The sequence below is a fragment of the Neopsephotus bourkii genome, unplaced genomic scaffold (assembly GCF_033783945.1).
Source record: "Neopsephotus bourkii isolate Nb327-2 ecotype Australia unplaced genomic scaffold, CSIRO-AGI_Nbou_v1 NB_1037, whole genome shotgun sequence".
In the NCBI taxonomy this organism is placed as follows: Eukaryota; Metazoa; Chordata; class Aves; order Psittaciformes; family Psittacidae; genus Neopsephotus; species Neopsephotus bourkii.
The window spans coordinates 3,069,326-3,086,464 of record NW_026901526.1 but is presented as its reverse complement, the minus strand read 5'-3'; the positions used below and the strand labels follow the sequence as shown (position 1 = coordinate 3,086,464).

Genomic DNA, 17,139 nt, shown 5'->3' with positions numbered 1-17,139 from the left:
TGTAAAGTTGTGATTCATGGAGAAACAAATGAGAAATCAAGCTTAATATGTCACCATCTTTTAACAGTTTTGTTCTCAAGCCATATCAGAAGATTGGTTTGAACTGGCTAGCACTACTGCATAAACACAGATTGAATGGCATATTGGCTGATGAAATGGTAAGCATGCACCCTATTTCAGAATCATTGAAAACTTTGCAAAAAACAAGTTTGTTGAATTCTTTAATTTCCTGGAAACCCCAAACAGATTCTCAGTAACTTGTTTTAGCTAATATAACTTAAATTGCAAACAGTTTCTCCAAATGTTTAGAAGCTGCTGAGCTCTTCCTTTCAATTTGAAAGTCAAAGGTAGTCTGGGCACTAGTAAGTACAAGATGCACAGTGTCTTCTGATGCAGTGGAAGTATAGTTTCTACCAAAATAGGTTATCCTCAAATCCACTGATTTTAATAGCTCCTTGCCCATAAATACAATTCACTCTGTTTTTCCAGCATTTAGCTGTAGTGAGCCCCTAACTTCTACACTTGTCCATCACTTTCAAAACAGGTAGTTAACAATACAGAAAAAAAAAGAAAAGTGGGTAGAAGTGTTTTCTGCTTCTTCAGCATTTCAGCAATCTCTTTGTCATTATACTCCCTAGAAGTTTTGAAATAAAAGTGAAAAGATTATAGGTTTGAGGTTTTGTTTGGTGCTGATGCCACCAGTGATTGTATAGCAGAACAAACCTGGTAAGGCAACTGCTAATTGTGTTGGCAGTTGCTTTTAATCCTGGCTTCTGTTCGTCTTGTGAAGAACCACAAGTGAATGGATGGGTTTGCTTCACTAAGATGTAGGTGTTGTTTCTCAACTTCCATACGTTTCATATCTGTAGGAACTCCCTTCTGTATATCTTTTGTGGTAGATAAGGTAAATTTTTAAATCCATGATATGGAAGACAGGAAAGTGGGTACTGGCAGAAACATAAGCTTATCTTGAATTCGATTTCTGTGTTAGATTCCACTTCAGAAATAGCTGGAATAGCCTTTGTACAACTGGCTCAAATAGAAAAAAGCAATTAGTTTCCAAGTAATCATTTGTTTGCAGTACTTTTTCAGGAAAGTAATTTTTTTAAGAAGATTTGAGGTATGAACTTGAATAAAATAAAAAAAAATTCATAAATGGAAAAAATGAATATCTGATGCTCAAATGCTGAGCTGAAAAGATAAGTGGGCTTGAGTGCAGTTGTACTTAAGAAGGAATTGTCTTTTGTAACACAATGTGTCTAAACAGAACAATTTTTCTGTGTAGATTTGTAATCTCTAGTTAACATCGACTACACTGTAATTGTCTTCTGAGAACAAAACACTGTTATGTTCTACAGACTGTAAATTTTGTTTACATGGATTTGTTTCCTCTTAGGGCTTAGGAAAGACAATTCAAGCTATTGCCTTTCTAGCGTATCTTTACCAAAAGGGCAGCACGGATCCTCATTTGATTGTTGTGCCGGCTTCAACATTAGGTAAGTTACAAGCTTCAGAATTACTTGTTTGTTTAAAAAATAAAAAATCATGGGCAGACTAAAACTAAGGTAATTTTGTAAAGAAAAGCTTGATTTTCTTATGGTGTTACTCAGCTCCTTAAGTAACTTGAACTGGAATGCAAACCATACTGAAGGCATGCTTGTTCTGAATTAATTAGGACTAACATGGAATTTTTTCAATATGGCATGTATGCCTCACAAAAAAAAGTCAATCTGCTTGTTGAAATTTGTCTCTTTTAGCAAAGTAGCCTTTTTACTTCCTAATGTTGGCTGAAATTCCTAGTCTTCAGGCTGTGCTGAGGATTAGGTTTCATGGCATTTGAGACATTCAGTGTCTTTTTTCTTCAGAATGTGTCAAAGGAGATAAATATACTAAACTGATGAGGCTGACTTTTAGATAAGTATTTTAATTGTTCAGTGGCCTCAACCAAAAGCAGACAGAATATGGTAGAATAAAATATGTCAGTAAAGCTGGTGAGTTTGGAGAAACTAGTTCTGTATGGAATTTAACTTGGTTTTGTTGAATGATTATAGAAGGGAGAAAGTAGCAAGTTTAATTTAGACAGAAAATGCTGCTTTTCATAGAAAATGCTTATTGGACTTCAAAAATTGCTCTTAACACATAGAAAGAGTCATTGTTTCAGCATCAGTTTGAAATTGCCATTTTCAGCATGCTTTTAAAAGCCACTAAAACCCGTTTTTTAAAATAACTCTTAAAAAATGCGTTTTACTGAAAACCAGAGGTATACATAAATGTGTAAATGAAGGTGCTTTTCTGAAGTGAATTGTAGAGGCTCATGAATTGTAGTGGCAGGTTGGCTTAAGCCATCCATTTTGGGGGTGCCTGGGAAGTGCCATCTGCCTGAGCTTTCCTGACACTTCCCTGGAGGTGTCTCCTCAGCCCCACTCTGGGCCAAGTGGCATTTACCGGAGGCTCCCTCCTGATGTGTTTTTGGGTCAGCACTTGTGTTGGCTGTCAAGCAGCTTCCCCTTGGGTATGGTAACATCACGGGTGGCCGCTCTGCTGGCTGCACACCTGGAGCTGGGTTGGGCTGTCAAGCTTCCTTGCCTATTCCCAGAGGCACTGTTTCTCCTGATGAAATGCTTCTGGGTGCGAGTACCAACAAATGAATTGATTTGCCCTCTGAGCATTTAACTGTCCAGGGAAGAAATTGGGCTGAAAACTTAAGTGTTGTGTTATTTTTACATGGCGGTTGCAGACCGTGCAGAGCCTGTTTCTGTAGGACTTTAAAGTGCAAGCTGGTTAAGCAAAAGTTACTTAAAGCACTGTTGTGGGTTGTTTAATTTTCATAAATATTACTAGTTTTTCCAGCATTGAGACAGAAAGTTTCTTGACCTTCAGTAGAATTTAAAGGGATTTGCTTTAAAATCAGATGTTTGGTTTAATGCTGAGGTGGGTCTGAAGTTATGTAAGTCATAATAAAGTATAAATTATTTGTTTTCTGATTATTTTAATGGTGTCTTACAGATAACTGGGTGAGAGAAGCTCATCTGTGGTGTCCTGATCTGAAAGTCCTTGTTTACTATGGTGAGGAATCCAGTTTAGAAATGAATCCAAAAATACAGTTGCTTTCGTGGTCACCCTAAGAAAAGATGCATTGCTCGTGGAAGCATTGTTTTAAGACAGTTCTTTAAATACACCTATTTATTGCTGAATGTGTTTCTGCATACTGTCCTAAATTTTTTATGTATATAAATATGTGTAATTGTACCCATTTTATGCTTTGTTCTTTCCTAGGATCCCAAGAAGATAGGAAACGTCTCAGAGTGGAAATAAATCATAAAACGGTCGATTTTAATGTGATTATGACTACGTAAGTACAGCAATTAAGTAGCAAATGATATTTAGCTAGCTCCTACTGACCTCTAGTGGTGCAACGCAACAAACACTGTTAGGAGTTAGGTGTGGGAAAGGAACTTATTTTTGTTTTCAGAGGTAACTAGGATTTTATTAATGTGTCTCTAGCAGAGGCTTAGCTACTGTCGATTTCAAGACATACTGATAGATAATATATGACTGTGTAATAGATTTGCACAGTTTGAGGGAAAGTGTTACTGAGAGTACTGGCTCCTAGAGTAAATTTGTCAGTAGTAAACTGTGTTACGGTTGGTTACTTCTAGGCAGTTTTACTTACTGCCCTTCTTGTATTTTCTCCATAACTCTTCACAATTTTAGAGTTTCTGATTTGATTGTCATAACGGTATGTCCATGTTAAATTTACATTTAATGTCTCTTTTTTGATGTCTTTCTCTGACAGATACAACTGTGCCATTAGCAGCTCGGATGATAGAGGACTGTTTCACAGATTGAAACTTAACTATGCAATTTTTGATGAAGGTCATATGCTCAAGAACATGAACTCTGCCCGCTACCAGCACCTTATGACAATTAATGTAAGAGGTTTAATTCTTGTTGGGCTAGAGGGAACAACTGCAGTTTTTTCTGTTTTCTGTTTAGAGGCTGGGGCAAAATGAGTATTAACTGTAAAGTTCATCTACACGTAATGTTCAGAAACTGCAGTATGCAAGTGGGTATAAGTGTTGGTGTGGTCTGAAGAGTGGATTCTGTGGTGGTGTTCTGGGTTCAGATAGCTGAACCCGAGACAGTTGTGAACTCTTTCAGGGAGATAAGCTCCCAAAGAAATGTACTGAATTCCCTATAGCGTCATTACAGTGACGGTTCAGTTTCAATATTGAGCGATTTCCCAGTTTTATCTCACTGTAAAAGTAAACTAAAGATGGTGAAAATGCTATTCTGGTGAGTCGTGCTGAAACACTGTAGTATTTAAGGACCTACTCTGACTGGACTGTGCAGGAAAAGCTAGCTTTAAAATAATTTTTTTCTTAGAGCTTGTGGCCTGAGTCAGCATTTTGAAAAAGAGCAAACTTGAGTATAGCTCTTTCTCCAGTTACTGCGATTTAGCACTATTAGTATCTGTACAATAATAATATACATATGATCACCTACTTACAACTTGCTTTTCAAGATCATATTTTCATCAAAAGCGTTTTTTAGAAGCAGATCCTTAAGCAATTAAACTATTGCTTGTACTTGCAGTTCAAAACTAGTGCATAAGTAAGGTATGACATTAGAAGAAATAGGACGTATGAGCAATAATTAGCCAGTTACTTAAAAATAAACAAACAAACTGCAAATAAACAAGCCAAGCAAGGAAAATCCTAATAAACCCAGGAAGGCTTTTCTTAAATCTGGATTAGGCTCTTGAGTAGTCTGAAACTGATATGTGCTCAATTCTCCACAGATCTGTAAATAGCATTTTTTGTTTTAGCCAAGAAATTATTGCATGAGACTTAAATATTTATTGAGTTTAAATAGCTATAATTTAAACCAAGCTCTTTTTATCACTTCTCTGTAGCTGTGTTGTTTCTGCCAATATTAATATTTAAGGTGTTCAGCTGATGTTTCTCACTGCTGTTTTCCACTTTGAACAAACAGGCACAGCATCGCTTACTGCTGACTGGGACTCCGGTTCAAAATAATCTGCTGGAATTGATGTCCCTCTTGAATTTTGTCATGCCACGTATGTTCAGCAGTAGCACAGCTGAAATCCGAAGGATGTTCTCTTCAAAAGCAGTAAGTAGTACATATGCTTCCCTTGAAAATAACGTTTTCATTTTTTTTTGCTAGAACACTGCTCTTGCTTCATAACTGATGTTATACTGGTCTCTTACGGAAATGGGTAATGTGATGATAAAAGTCTGGAACGTGAAGCAATGAATTAACTATATAAAGAAATAGTGTGTTATATAACAGGGCATCTCAGAATGCTGATGGTCCTGTTAGATCTGTCTGTTCCGGCTGGGTTTTTTCAGTGAGTTACAATAGTTAAGGTAGTGTTGTTACAGCTGAAAACTTCGCACTCTAAGTAAATTCTTGCAATGTTTTCCTTAGAAGAATGTTGAAGAACAAAGTACATACGAACAAGAGAGGATTGCACATGCAAAGCAGATAATAAAACCATTCATCTTAAGAAGAGTAAAGGATGAGGTAATGTTTTATCTTTAAAATAATGGTTTCATGTTATCAAAAATCTTCGAGACTAATGATAAAATTTAGGGTCAAATTTTGTCAGTGCTAGTTTTAGCTTTTTATCTAGGGAGAGTAAGAAACTTGAGCTATCTTACATCTTTCATGAGTTTGCAGGAAAAAATGTGACCTGCTGCAGCTTTGAGCTTTGATACTTATTTGCTGTCTACAGTTAAGAATTCTAGTTGGGAAAGGTCACTGAAAGATGATTTAGCACACTGAGAAGTGAGAAATCCTCCACATTAACCACAAAAATATTTGTGACTTTGTAGTAATGACATTTTATTTTAACTGAAAGGATTAAGGTAGTGAATGTGCCTCTACGTATTTGTATGTATGTACGACTAGAAATGTGTGTTACAAGTTACTTCGCTATCATCAAATTTTTTCTTTTTTTCATTCTAAAATCCAAAACCTTTATGGATTCTTCTATTTAGAATTGCATATATAAAAGAAAGGGAAAACTGAATAGTGACCTGAAAAGTGTTTCTGTATATATGCATGGTTCAGTAGTCGGTCATTTGAAGAGAATATCTCTGATTAGCAGAGGAGCGGGTTCCGGGTATTGCATGTATAATTATTTCATGCAGTTTTAGAATGTGCTGGTCACGTTACTTGTTGGGGGCTGGTGGGTGTGTGTATGGTTGGGGTGGGTTTTTGGGGTGGGGTGGGTTTTGTTTGGGGGTTGGGGTGTTTTGTGTTTTTTGGGGGGTGTGGGTGGGGGTTTTGTGTTGTGTTGTGATGTATAATCCCCATCAAGTTCTGGATAAGTCAAACTGCTGACTCAGTGAAGTTGCAGCCAATTAAAGGAGTTGGGATGGGGAGAATGAACAGAGTAGCTTAAAAGCAGGCTTGTAAGGTAGTACAGAGTTAACTGACTGTTCTCTGCAGTACTGGTATGCTTTTATTTTGTCAGGTCCTTAAGCAACTACCTCCCAAAAAAGAATTCACTGAACTGTGTGCCATGTCTGAGAAACAGGAGCAACTATACTGTGATCTCCTAAAAAAGTTGAAGAAAAATATTCAGAGTAATGGTATGTGACAGTCTCATTTCCTTTTGCTGGACTTTTTCCATGTCTGGAATGTCAAATGTGACTACAAGCCCTTGCTTTGTAGAAATGCCTTGATACTCATAAACTGACTGTATCTCTCCTGTGGATTTTTTGTAAGTCCAGGTTATAGGTGAAATGTCAAATTCAGCTATTACAGGTGAAGTTCTGAGAGGTAAGAGATGTGTCAGATAGGAATCTGTGTACCTCTCTGAATGTGCCTTGTTTCTTTGTTAACAGAGAAAAAGTCTGATATGGGAAATGTGATGATGCAACTTAGAAAAATGGCTAATCACCCTCTCTTACATCGCCAGTATTACACAAATGACAAGCTCAGGAAAATGTCCAAGCTTATGCTCAAGGTAAGATGATGACATTCCAAAGCTGTCTTTCATTTCTCACAATTTTTAATGCAACTTAAATAGATTTGATTATTTTTCTTTTAATTGTCAGTCCTCTGGTCAAAGATGTGTCTTTGCAAAACTCAATTCATTATTGCTGTTTTTTATTTCTCTGCATCTATCCAATGTTCTAATCGAGCTCTGTATGTGTTTAACACTTTTATTTGCGTCAGATATTAGAATGGAGAGAACAGGTATGGGACTGCAGTCCTCTCCTTTTCATTAGTTCCCTCTTAACACCTCTTCGTTCCATCCCAAAATTTAAAATCAAAGTAGTTATCTTTGGTGGGCATTTGAGTTTACTAGTATTTTCTGATTAGCAAGAAATCCAGGCTGTACAGAACTAAAATAGGGAAGGCATGAGTATTGAATGGTTGAGGACTTTGTTTTGGTTTGGTTTGGTTTTAGTTTGGCTGCAGTTAATGCCTGTGGAGTTTGGGGAAAAATGTTGCTTCTTTCCAAAGTATAAAAAAGAATAAAATCAGAATGTGCAACAAGGGCTTTAAGAAAGTTGCAGCTAGCTTTGAATATCTTCAGCTTTGTTTTATGATAAAGCCAGCCAAGGCTGGGGGGAAAGGAAGAAGTGACCCATTGGGTTGTGAAAGATTTTTGTTCCTTTTTACTCCTGCTCGTACCATTGTACTCTCCAGATATGGCTTTTCTTCTCCTCTTTCTTCCAGGCATGACATCCCTCTACCCCACCCTACATCTTGGGCTGGGCTTCCCATGTCTTCTACCATCTATCCAAGGATTGGACCTTCCTTTTAGGGAATGTGTCATCAGGGGAAGAGCTCTGATATGGGGGTGAAAGGTCGTAGGGCTTGATGGGAACTAGGTAATTGCTATGGAGGTTATACATACATCTTAGTTTTTGGTAGTGTCTTATAAACACTGAATTGCAAAATAATGGTCCTCTACTATAAACCTGGGGTTTCGGAGTTCTTCTGTTGCTTGCATGAGCCATGCCTTGGCCGTTGTCCATGTCTAGTTGTGCTGCTTTGGTTTTTGGTTTGTTTTGGTTTTTTTCCCAGAGATTCTGGATGTTGTTGTGTGGTGTTCTTGGTTTTTTTATCTGTTTGCAGGATTGTGTATTACATTATTTTGTTTCATTTCTGCTAACAGGAATCCACACATAACACTGCTGACCCTGACCTTATCTTTGAAGATATGACGGTAATGACAGATTTTGAGCTGCATTTGCTTTGTGAGCAATACTCTCACGTCAATAAATTCAAGTTAGACACGGATCTGATCTTGGATTCTGGAAAGTTTAAGGCGCTGGACCACATTCTCTCTGACCTTAAAGAGAAGGTTGGTGCTGAAGATGTCTGAAACATCTTTTCCTGTCCATCTGAAGGGTGGCTGTAAATAACTGCTCAAATTAACATCTGCTAGCTGTATATGCAACCCAGTTGCTTTTCTATGGAGTATTACAATGTGTTTTAGTGCATATGCAGCATTGCAAAGCAATGCTTACAGCTTTTAATGTGCAGTCCTACCTATGCACATGCCTTTAGAGACAGCTGAAATAAGCTATCCCATTTTTCCCAAGTTTCAGAATAGTCATCCCAAGTTAGCACTACTTCTCAGTCCACATAGGGATAACATTATTTTCACATCCATCAACTTTGACCTTTTGTCATTTGAGTAGCTCTGTATTACATTAAAATAATCATGCATGTGTTAAGCAAGTGTAAAGATTAGGTCACTGCTTTGACTCACAGATTCAGGCTGGCTTATGTTACAAATAAGCATGTACCATAGTACTTCAGAGTATCCTGAATTTGCACAAGGGTTTTCTGTGCATCTGTTTGATTATTTCAGACAAAAGGGTGCTGCTAGTCAATACTGTATGGAATACAGCTTAAATTTAAGTTATAATGAAAATTTTTTTTTATGTTTATAGAAGGAGTAGATCTGTCATTTATGCATGTGACATGTGATTTCTAGATTGCTTGAGTTACCTAAGTGCAAAGTATCTAGAAAACAAATTGTGCTGATAAAAGGTGGGTTAATGCAGTAGCAGTACTGGATATGACACCTTCGCTGAAAGTTAGTCCTGACTTGTTGCATTTCAGCATAGTCTTTTAGTTCAGAAAATAGGGATTCAAAGTAAAATCAACTATGCATACATATTTGCACTAATAAAGTATTTGTGTAGTTCGTTGTCTGTAATGGATGTGTTTTAAAACTTCTGTTTCACTTTGTCATTTCCAGGGAGACAGAGTTGTATTGTTTAGCCAATTTACTATGATACTGGATATCTTAGAAGTTTTCCTAAAACAAAAGCAACATAGATACTTAAGATTGGATGGAAAAACACAGATTTCTGACCGGTATGTGACCTTTTTGCTGACGATGAGAGGGAAAAAAGTAGATGTGTGAATGGGGAGGGGAGGGAAGAGAAAGGTGTGTGACTTAAAACCTTCACTTTGGTTTTGCAATGTGCAGAATTTTGTGGTCACTGGCCATTAACTATAGAAGGGGTTATATATAAGTGAGGGATTATGCTTGATTTCAGATCGCCTTAGTAAGGATGAGGCAGAAAGGTGAGTTTTAAATGGTTGGGTTACAGTCTCAGGCACCAAAATTCAGAACTTGAGTCTTCAGCAGTTCATGGCATGTATGATTTGCTTCTGTACAGCATGCCATAACAAAACCTCACTTGTAGATATCCCTTGGGAGTATAGTGTATACCTGTTACAATAGGCATACAAACCCGTTTGTTTCTCTGGGACAAACCATTTAGTCTGTCCTTTGCAGCTAAAAGTAGTGCACTGCTTTTCTTTGAGGTGTGCTGTTTTTCTGCTCCTTCCTGATTATTTTTTAATGTTTCTTAGATGCTCTTTTCTTCATTTCATAAAACCCTTGTTACTCCTTGTTACTGCTGTGGTATTCCCACTTACAGCTGATGTCTGTTACTTCCCTTGTATATGCAATTAGTACAGAAGACAGTCATGAAGCTAAATTCCTCCCCTCTTGCCATCTGCTTCATGTATTTCAACCTTCCCTTGTCCTCCAGCTTGATCTCTGTGTTCTGTGGTCATTCAAAATCTTTTTCCAATCGTCTTTGCATTCTTTGCTATTGATCTGTTATTCTGAGTATGTTTCTCTGGTCACTGCTGAGGACTGTTGGTACCTTTTTCCTTCTGCATAACATCCGTACTTTTGGGCTGCTTTGCAATGCTACTCTCCTCTCTTTGAGAAGATCATCATCCTAACTACTCTGTTTGACTCTGGAGCCAGTGTAGTGGTTTCTCTGGCCTCATGTATGTTTTCTTGTGTTCTGCAGGATACATCTGATAGATGACTTCAATAACAATAACGACATATTTGTATTCCTCCTGTCAACCAAAGCTGGTGGATTGGGAATTAATCTGACCTCGGCAAATGTTGTTATTCTTCATGACATTGACTGCAACCCATACAATGACAAACAAGCAGAAGACCGATGCCATAGAGTAGGACAGACAAGGTAGACTTTTTAATTGTAATGCTTGACTTTTCTTGGAGGCAAGTTCTCAAAGGAAGCTAAAAGAACAATATGTAATGATTAAAAAGTCATTTTTAAGCAGAGATCTGTGTAAACAAGCTCTGGATTGTGTGGGAGCTACGTAATGGTGTCTCAGCACATATTGTGGCCAAAATAAACTTTATTTACGTTCTTTCCTTATTTTTTCTCCAGTTCTCTAACTCACAAATTCTCTATAATCCTCAAATTTGTGGTGGTAAGAACTATTTCAAGGCAGATCTGAGGTCTTAACTGTTTGGCAGAGCTCGTTGTTCTCTTTGGGAGACTTCTAAGCTCTGAAGAGTAAAACCATGGACTGTTTTAGAGTCCTGTGTCAGAATAAGCTGACGTGAGAAACAAAACACATTTAATAACTGGTATTTGTGTAGTATAGCATGAGAGGGAAGTTGTTTCTGTTAATGGAAATGTCGGTGACAGCCCAGACTTACGGTGGCTGGAGTGCAGGAGAAATCAATTTTTTTGGCAGTGCAGAGCACAGTTAGTCCAGACAGAAAAACCAGAAGCTTTTTCTATTGCCCTTTTGCCCATTTTGTCCAGAGGAGGGCCACGAGAATGGTCAGGGGACTGGAGCACCTCCCATATGAGGATAGGCTGAGAAATTTGGGGCTGTTCAGCCTGGAGAAGAGAAGGCTGCATGGAGACCTCATAGCAGCCTTCCGGTATCTGAAGGGGGGATATGGGGATGCTGGGGATGGACTCTTCGTTAGGGACTGTAGTGATAGGACGGGGGGTAATGGGTTAAAACTTAAACAGGGGAAGTTTAGATTGGATATAAGGAGGAAATTCTTTTCTGTTAGGGTGGTGAGGCACTGGAATAGGTTGCCCAGGGAGGTTTTGAATGCTCCATCCCTGGCAGTGTTCAAGGTCAGGCTGGACGAGTCCTTGGATGATATGGTTTAGAGCGAGGTGTCCCTGCCCGTGGCAGGGGGGTTGGAACTTGATCTTAAGGTCCTTTCCAACTCTAACTATTCTATGAAGGATTCTATGATTTCCTTCTTGTTTTAAACTGAGCTGAGCAAAGGCATAGCACCCCTCCCTTTTACACTAATCCAAAAATTGATTCATCCTATTTTGTGGTTTTCAGGGAAGTGAAAGTCATAAAGCTCATCAGTAAGGGGACTGTTGAAGAATACATGCTCAAAATTAATGACCAGAAACTGAAGTTACAACAAGATATGACTGCATCAGATTCAGGTAAGCCTCTTGCACGCATTGATGTCCACTTATGTGAATTAAGGTTGTTGCAATATATTATTCTGAGAAAGAGAGGGGAAAAAAAAGTTGTTGATGCAGACAAGCTTTTTTTTTTTTGCTTCATGTTAAATAAACTAGAAAGATGCATTTGTGTTGATGATTGTGCAGTTTGACAGGCAGTCCCTCTGAGTTTGACCTACAAATCGATGACAGACTCTTACAAATAGAGGATTTCATACAGGTTTGGGGATCTAGACTTTTGTGTGTGTGAAACATTTTGAGCTCTACTAACCCTTGTTCCTATTTCCTAGGAGAAGAAGGAACCATTCCAGGGGATATAGCCACGCTATTAAAAGCTTCGTTAGGTCTCTAAATATGCTGTGAAATTTGAGGAAGAAGGCGATATTTTACTCCATGGACTCTACATTTCTGATTAACTTGAGTCTTATGTACTTTTATAACTTTTGGTAGCTTATTATTATTATTATTATTGTTTCATGTTGTTGATTATTATTATTTCATGTTGTTGATTATTATTATTTCATGTTGTTGAAAATTCTTAACACCAATAGCATTCTTTTAAAGCTTGAGAACATCAGGGGCCCAAATGTGCCAACACTGGATGCTGAGAAAACATCTTTTACAGATTTTTAGAACAGGGACCTGTGTATTCATCATTTCAATAAATCTATTACTGCTTAAGATCTGTCAGTATTTTTATAATTATTTCTACCTCCAAGTACATATATTTAAACTGTCATTTTCACTGGATTACACGTATAGACTTTTTTATATGTGCCTTATTTGACCATGCTCGAGTCCGTTCCAGCTAGTCATGAGTCGTTTGATGTACCATTCTGGCTTTGTATCAACTTGCTCAAATAAAATCACACAGGTTAACCAAATGTTTCATTTTGTGGTTATTAGGGGAAGGGGAGAGGGGGAATAATTTGCATTTATAAAGCAAATAGCTTTCAAACTAGCTGAAATGTTCCATTTGAACTGATTTGGCTTTATCCAGCAGTAATTAATTAGAAATGTTTAATCATTCTCCAGTCACAGTTGTTTTAATGATACTGATTATAAAAGCAGAATTTCTGCCAAATGGACTTTCCATCCAGGTTGCAGGGTTTTTTGTCAGTCTTTGGTGTAGATAACAGATCTGTGTTCTGACAGTGAACTGCCTTAAACACAAAGCGTATTTCTTGCTCTTCTCTGGAAGTTTCAATGAATTTTTAATTCATCTCTCTGAAATGAAGAGCTTCAGTGCTATCAGTGGTGAGGTGTGCCTTCAGCCAAAGTTTATAATCTCCTGGCAAGGATGTTATCTGAGGAGGTAGGAGAGAGGGATGTCCATTTCCTTGGACAGAGGAAGAGACTGAAATTCAGTCTTTTGAACCCAGGAGTATTTAAGATTTAGACTGCTGCTTTTTTAGAATCCGGGGGAAGGCAAAGCGTGGGGAAGTCCTTATTGTCACGGGTCTCTCTGTTAAAGCCTCAGCTGCTGTGTGCTCTGCGCAGAGCTCAGCAGTTTGTGTGGTGTTACGATGTGATATGTGCATGTAATCAGTTAATGTAGTCCGGCTGAGCAGTGGTTACTCCTTAAACAACCTCTTAAGGGGTCTTAAGAGATTGTAGAGTCACCATACTTGGAGATACTCAAAAGCTGCCTGGACACAAGTCTTGCGCAGCTGGCTGTAGGTGGCCCTGCTTGAGCAGGGAGTTCACACCAGGTGCCATCGAGAGGTTCCTTCAGCCTCAACTGTTCTGTGGTTCATTGTCTGCGTGGAAAGATGTACAGGAGAAAAAAGAAATAATGCAGCTGTCCGAAGTCTGTTGAAGAAGAGAGTGGGAGCTGAAGAAGGAGAAATCTCTAGAGAGGTAGAACAAAGCATGCAAGGAATGGGAAAGGAGGTGAAGATGCCACATTGGAATGAGCAGAAGACTGAACCTTGCTTTCAGTTGGGCTATTACCTGTTTGTCTCTGAACTGCTAGTGGTTGGTTGGTGTCCTGGGTTGAGCAGTAGCAGTCATTTTTCTCCTTCTTAGTAGCTGGTGCAGTGCTATGTTTTGACTTTTGGCCTGGGAGCAGTGCTGATAACAATGATGTTTTGGTTTGGCCAAGGACTTTGTGAGCCTCATGCTCTGCCAGGGAGGGGGGGCGGAGCTGGGAGGAAGCAGAGACAGGACACCTGACCCAAACTGACCAAAGAGGTATTCCATACCACAGCACGTCATGCCCAGGAGGTAACTGAGAGTTACCTGGAAGGGGCTAGAGTGGACTGCAGGGTTGGAGGAGGTATCAGTCGGTGCTTGGTCGGGCTGGGAGGGGGGGCGAGTTATCAGTCGGCTGGTGGTGAGGTGTTGTATTCTCTTCCTTGTTATTTCCTTTATCATTACTATTATTGGTGGTAGCAGTAGTGATTTGTGTTATACCTTAGTTACTAAACTGTTCTTATCTCAACCCGGGGGAGTTGCATTCTTTTCGATTCTCCTCTCCATCCCTCTGGGAGTAGGGGGAGGGCAAGAGGTGGGGGAGTGAGTGAGCAAGCTGTCTGGCTGGGGTTAAACCGCGACTGTTGGTGTTACTTATGTGATTCAATGAAATAATATAGTGAGAGGGAAAAGCAAGTATGAAGGGAAATACTTTCCCAACAGTGGCCATTTTCAGTCAAGAGGATTGCCCAAGTTTGTTGTGGCTTGTCTGCTTACACCACACAGTGGGGTCCTCTTGCCAGCACTTGTCTCCCCTTGAGTTTTTATAAACCACTTGCATCTACAACTCCTCGTCTTCCCAGCATTTGCACCTACCTGTTTACCCCAGTGCCAGAACAACAAACCATTCATTCATTCATTCTAAACCTGGTTTCCACCACTGCCCCCCACCAATTTTTCTTCTCCTTAGTGGAATAGATAGCTGCTGAATGTTTTGCAGCTGGTGTGCTTATGGAGAGCTGGCACTGGTGTGAGTACCACCTCAGCTGTGCTGCTGCTTTTTGTTTGCTTGGGGCTTTTGGTGGTTGGTTGTTTTGTTCAGTGTCACAGCACACGTTTCAGAGCAGCTAAAGAAAAGTGCTTTAAGAAGCTTGAAGTTTGTTGACTAAGCAGATCTTGGGTTTTTTTATCCTCTCTGTTAATTACCCTGCTTTCCTCCAGAGCAGGAGTCTGCAACAAACAAGAATATTGTTGAGATTGCATCTCTTCAGGAAGGTTTATTCATCTTGTCTTCTTTAGAGATCCCACAGGACATAAATCGGGTTGATCAAATACTTTATTAGTGGGGGGAATGTGGTTGAAACCATACTTCTTCCTCAGGCTTTACTCTACTAAATCAGCTTTTTAGTCTCCTATAAATGGATACAAGTGGTAGATACAAATAGCCTACCCATCTGAAATTAATTTAAATGATTCTAAAGTCAATAACTTAGGATGTTTGTCATGTCGAAAACTAAACATGCCTTTGTATTTTCCAGTCTAAAAAGCTGATCTACATTATGGTCTTGGGTCTTTTCTGGATCCAGGCTGCAATGGCTGGGAGTGCTTGCACTCTGTCCCTGAGAGCCAGCAGCCTGGGGTAGTTGTCTGCCAGGTCAGGTTTGCAGGACAGAAGTGTCGTACTGCACACATCCCAGTAGAAATCTGCCCATGTTACCTGGTGGAAACGGGAGAGAAAGAGTAAATTTTAGTTGCTAATATCGAAAGATGTAACTGCTACTGATAGTATCAGCAAATTGCAGAAATGAAACATGGATTGATCTGGTTTGTTCAAGGGTTTTTTTTTAAGCCTATAATTACAGAATGTGTAATTAGGTTGCAGTGCAAGGCTCGATTTAAGTAAAAATTGGTTAAATAAAGCCCTTGTTACAAATATTACTTGCATTATAATATTAATCTTCCCTGCTGAAACTGTTCTGCAGAGAAGTGTTTTGATTAGTTTCCAGTTTGAGCAGTTTTGGGTAAAAAAGCAAATTACATTTTCACAGAGTTATTTTCATATTGTCCTATAAACTGGTTGGTGATTATAAGGGGGTTCTAAACTGCCGTCTGTATGGACTAGTACAAAGGCATTTATAATGCTTCTTGTCAACATACTTCTAAACTGGTTTAGAAAATGCAGAGCCTACTCCTGGTTTGCCTCACTTCTCTGATAGTACAGAAACCAGTTTTCACTTTGCAATTGAGTGACCAGTGGTGTACTGGTGATAACAAGAGTTGCAAGAGCGAGGAGAATTGTTTCATGGGCTGGCAGGAAATCCAGAGATTCAACAATAGTCAATGCATTTATTTTTCTGGCAACGTGATCGGAATAGAGAAATGAAAACTGTACTTACAGACTTCCCTACCAGCCAGGTGTTATCCCCTAAGAAAGTATCCAAGTCTTTCAATAACTCGGGTGCTTTGCTCGTGAGTATATCATCAAATGCTTGTTTCTGGGGGATAAACAAAACACAAAGGTGCACAACAATGCAGAAGGCCAGCAGTTCGCAAAAGTGAATTTGGGGGGTTTCTTACTTGTGAAAACGGAAGCCAACATCTGAAAAAGGGGACAATGAAATCGTTTGGTCTGACCCAAACTTCAGAGGACGGCCAGTTCTCTTTGGAAGAAGGAATGTGTTAACATCCAAGTCAGGATTAATACAGCACTGCAATAGCTGCAATTATTTAAGGTAAGTAAAGAAATACAGAGGATACACTTGGATACATACAATGGGGCACTGTAGAGCTTAGGAAAGCTGAAGTAATTGCCCATGAAGTGGCTTAGATGCCCAAAACACAGCATTTGTGGCTCAGTGAACTGTGACTTAAGCCCCAATTGCTCCCTTATTGCACAGCTGAGAGTGCCTGGATGCTAAGACACAAGGTGTGGGATGATGCTGTTCATTTACCTGTGCTAACAGCCACCCGCCTGCACCAAGATGGGAGCCCTGCCATAGATTTGGGAAGAATGTTTCTATAAATCAGACTCTCAATGTCTCATGGTCTTTGGGGGGACTCTTGGATGCTATGCTTTCTAGTGCACAGGGTGTCAGATTTCCAGGATCCCTTAAGCTCAGTCTTTGTGTGCTGTCAGATGCTGGTCAGTTATCAGCCGCTCTCATGTGGGATGTATAACCTGGGTTTTGAGCTTTTGCTGGGTTTATCTCTGGACTTTGCTGTTAACAGGTTATTCTGCTTTTTTTGTCTTCACAGCAATGAGATTTGAGGTGGTTAAAATATGTTTTTAAAGGCTGAAGTCTGCACTGAAGGGTATGGGCCTTATTACTTCTGTGTTAATGGATGAAGGATGAGGTTGTGTATGGTGGTGTTTCTTTGCTAGCTGTTCTCCACAGCAGGAAGTTTTAAGGCTGCTTTTAAAAGGTTAGCTGTTTCTTTTAGA

General features: G+C 39.2%; 2 protein-coding genes across 4 annotated transcripts in view; one reads left to right on the top strand and one right to left on the bottom strand.

Annotated features, from left to right (window-relative positions):
- SMARCAD1 (SWI/SNF-related, matrix-associated actin-dependent regulator of chromatin, subfamily a, containing DEAD/H box 1) overlaps positions 1–17,139 on the top strand; it is a 97,400-nt gene that overhangs the window by 26,022 nt on the left and 54,239 nt on the right. For both annotated transcript variants that reach the window (XM_061360956.1, XM_061360955.1), the window contains 14 exons: positions 68–158; positions 1,397–1,496; positions 3,007–3,066; positions 3,277–3,352; positions 3,797–3,932; positions 4,996–5,133; positions 5,452–5,547; positions 6,503–6,620; positions 6,876–6,997; positions 8,159–8,347; positions 9,254–9,372; positions 10,329–10,511; positions 11,653–11,762; positions 12,074–12,254. In XM_061360956.1, coding sequence (XP_061216940.1) covers positions 68–158; positions 1,397–1,496; positions 3,007–3,066; positions 3,277–3,352; positions 3,797–3,932; positions 4,996–5,133; positions 5,452–5,547; positions 6,503–6,620; positions 6,876–6,997; positions 8,159–8,347; positions 9,254–9,372; positions 10,329–10,511; positions 11,653–11,762; positions 12,074–12,135 — 1,600 coding nt within the window. In that variant the 3' untranslated portion in view covers positions 12,136–12,254. The remainder of the gene's footprint in view (positions 1–67; positions 159–1,396; positions 1,497–3,006; positions 3,067–3,276; positions 3,353–3,796; positions 3,933–4,995; positions 5,134–5,451; positions 5,548–6,502; positions 6,621–6,875; positions 6,998–8,158; positions 8,348–9,253; positions 9,373–10,328; positions 10,512–11,652; positions 11,763–12,073; positions 12,255–17,139) is intronic.
- HPGDS (hematopoietic prostaglandin D synthase) overlaps positions 15,016–17,139 on the bottom strand; it is a 194,664-nt gene continuing 192,540 nt past the window's right edge. For both annotated transcript variants that reach the window (XM_061360975.1, XM_061360974.1), the window contains exons 5-6: positions 16,094–16,192; positions 15,016–15,414 (exon numbers count right to left, since the gene is read on the bottom strand). In XM_061360975.1, coding sequence (XP_061216959.1) covers positions 15,250–15,414; positions 16,094–16,192 — 264 coding nt within the window. In that variant the 3' untranslated portion in view covers positions 15,016–15,249. The remainder of the gene's footprint in view (positions 15,415–16,093; positions 16,193–17,139) is intronic.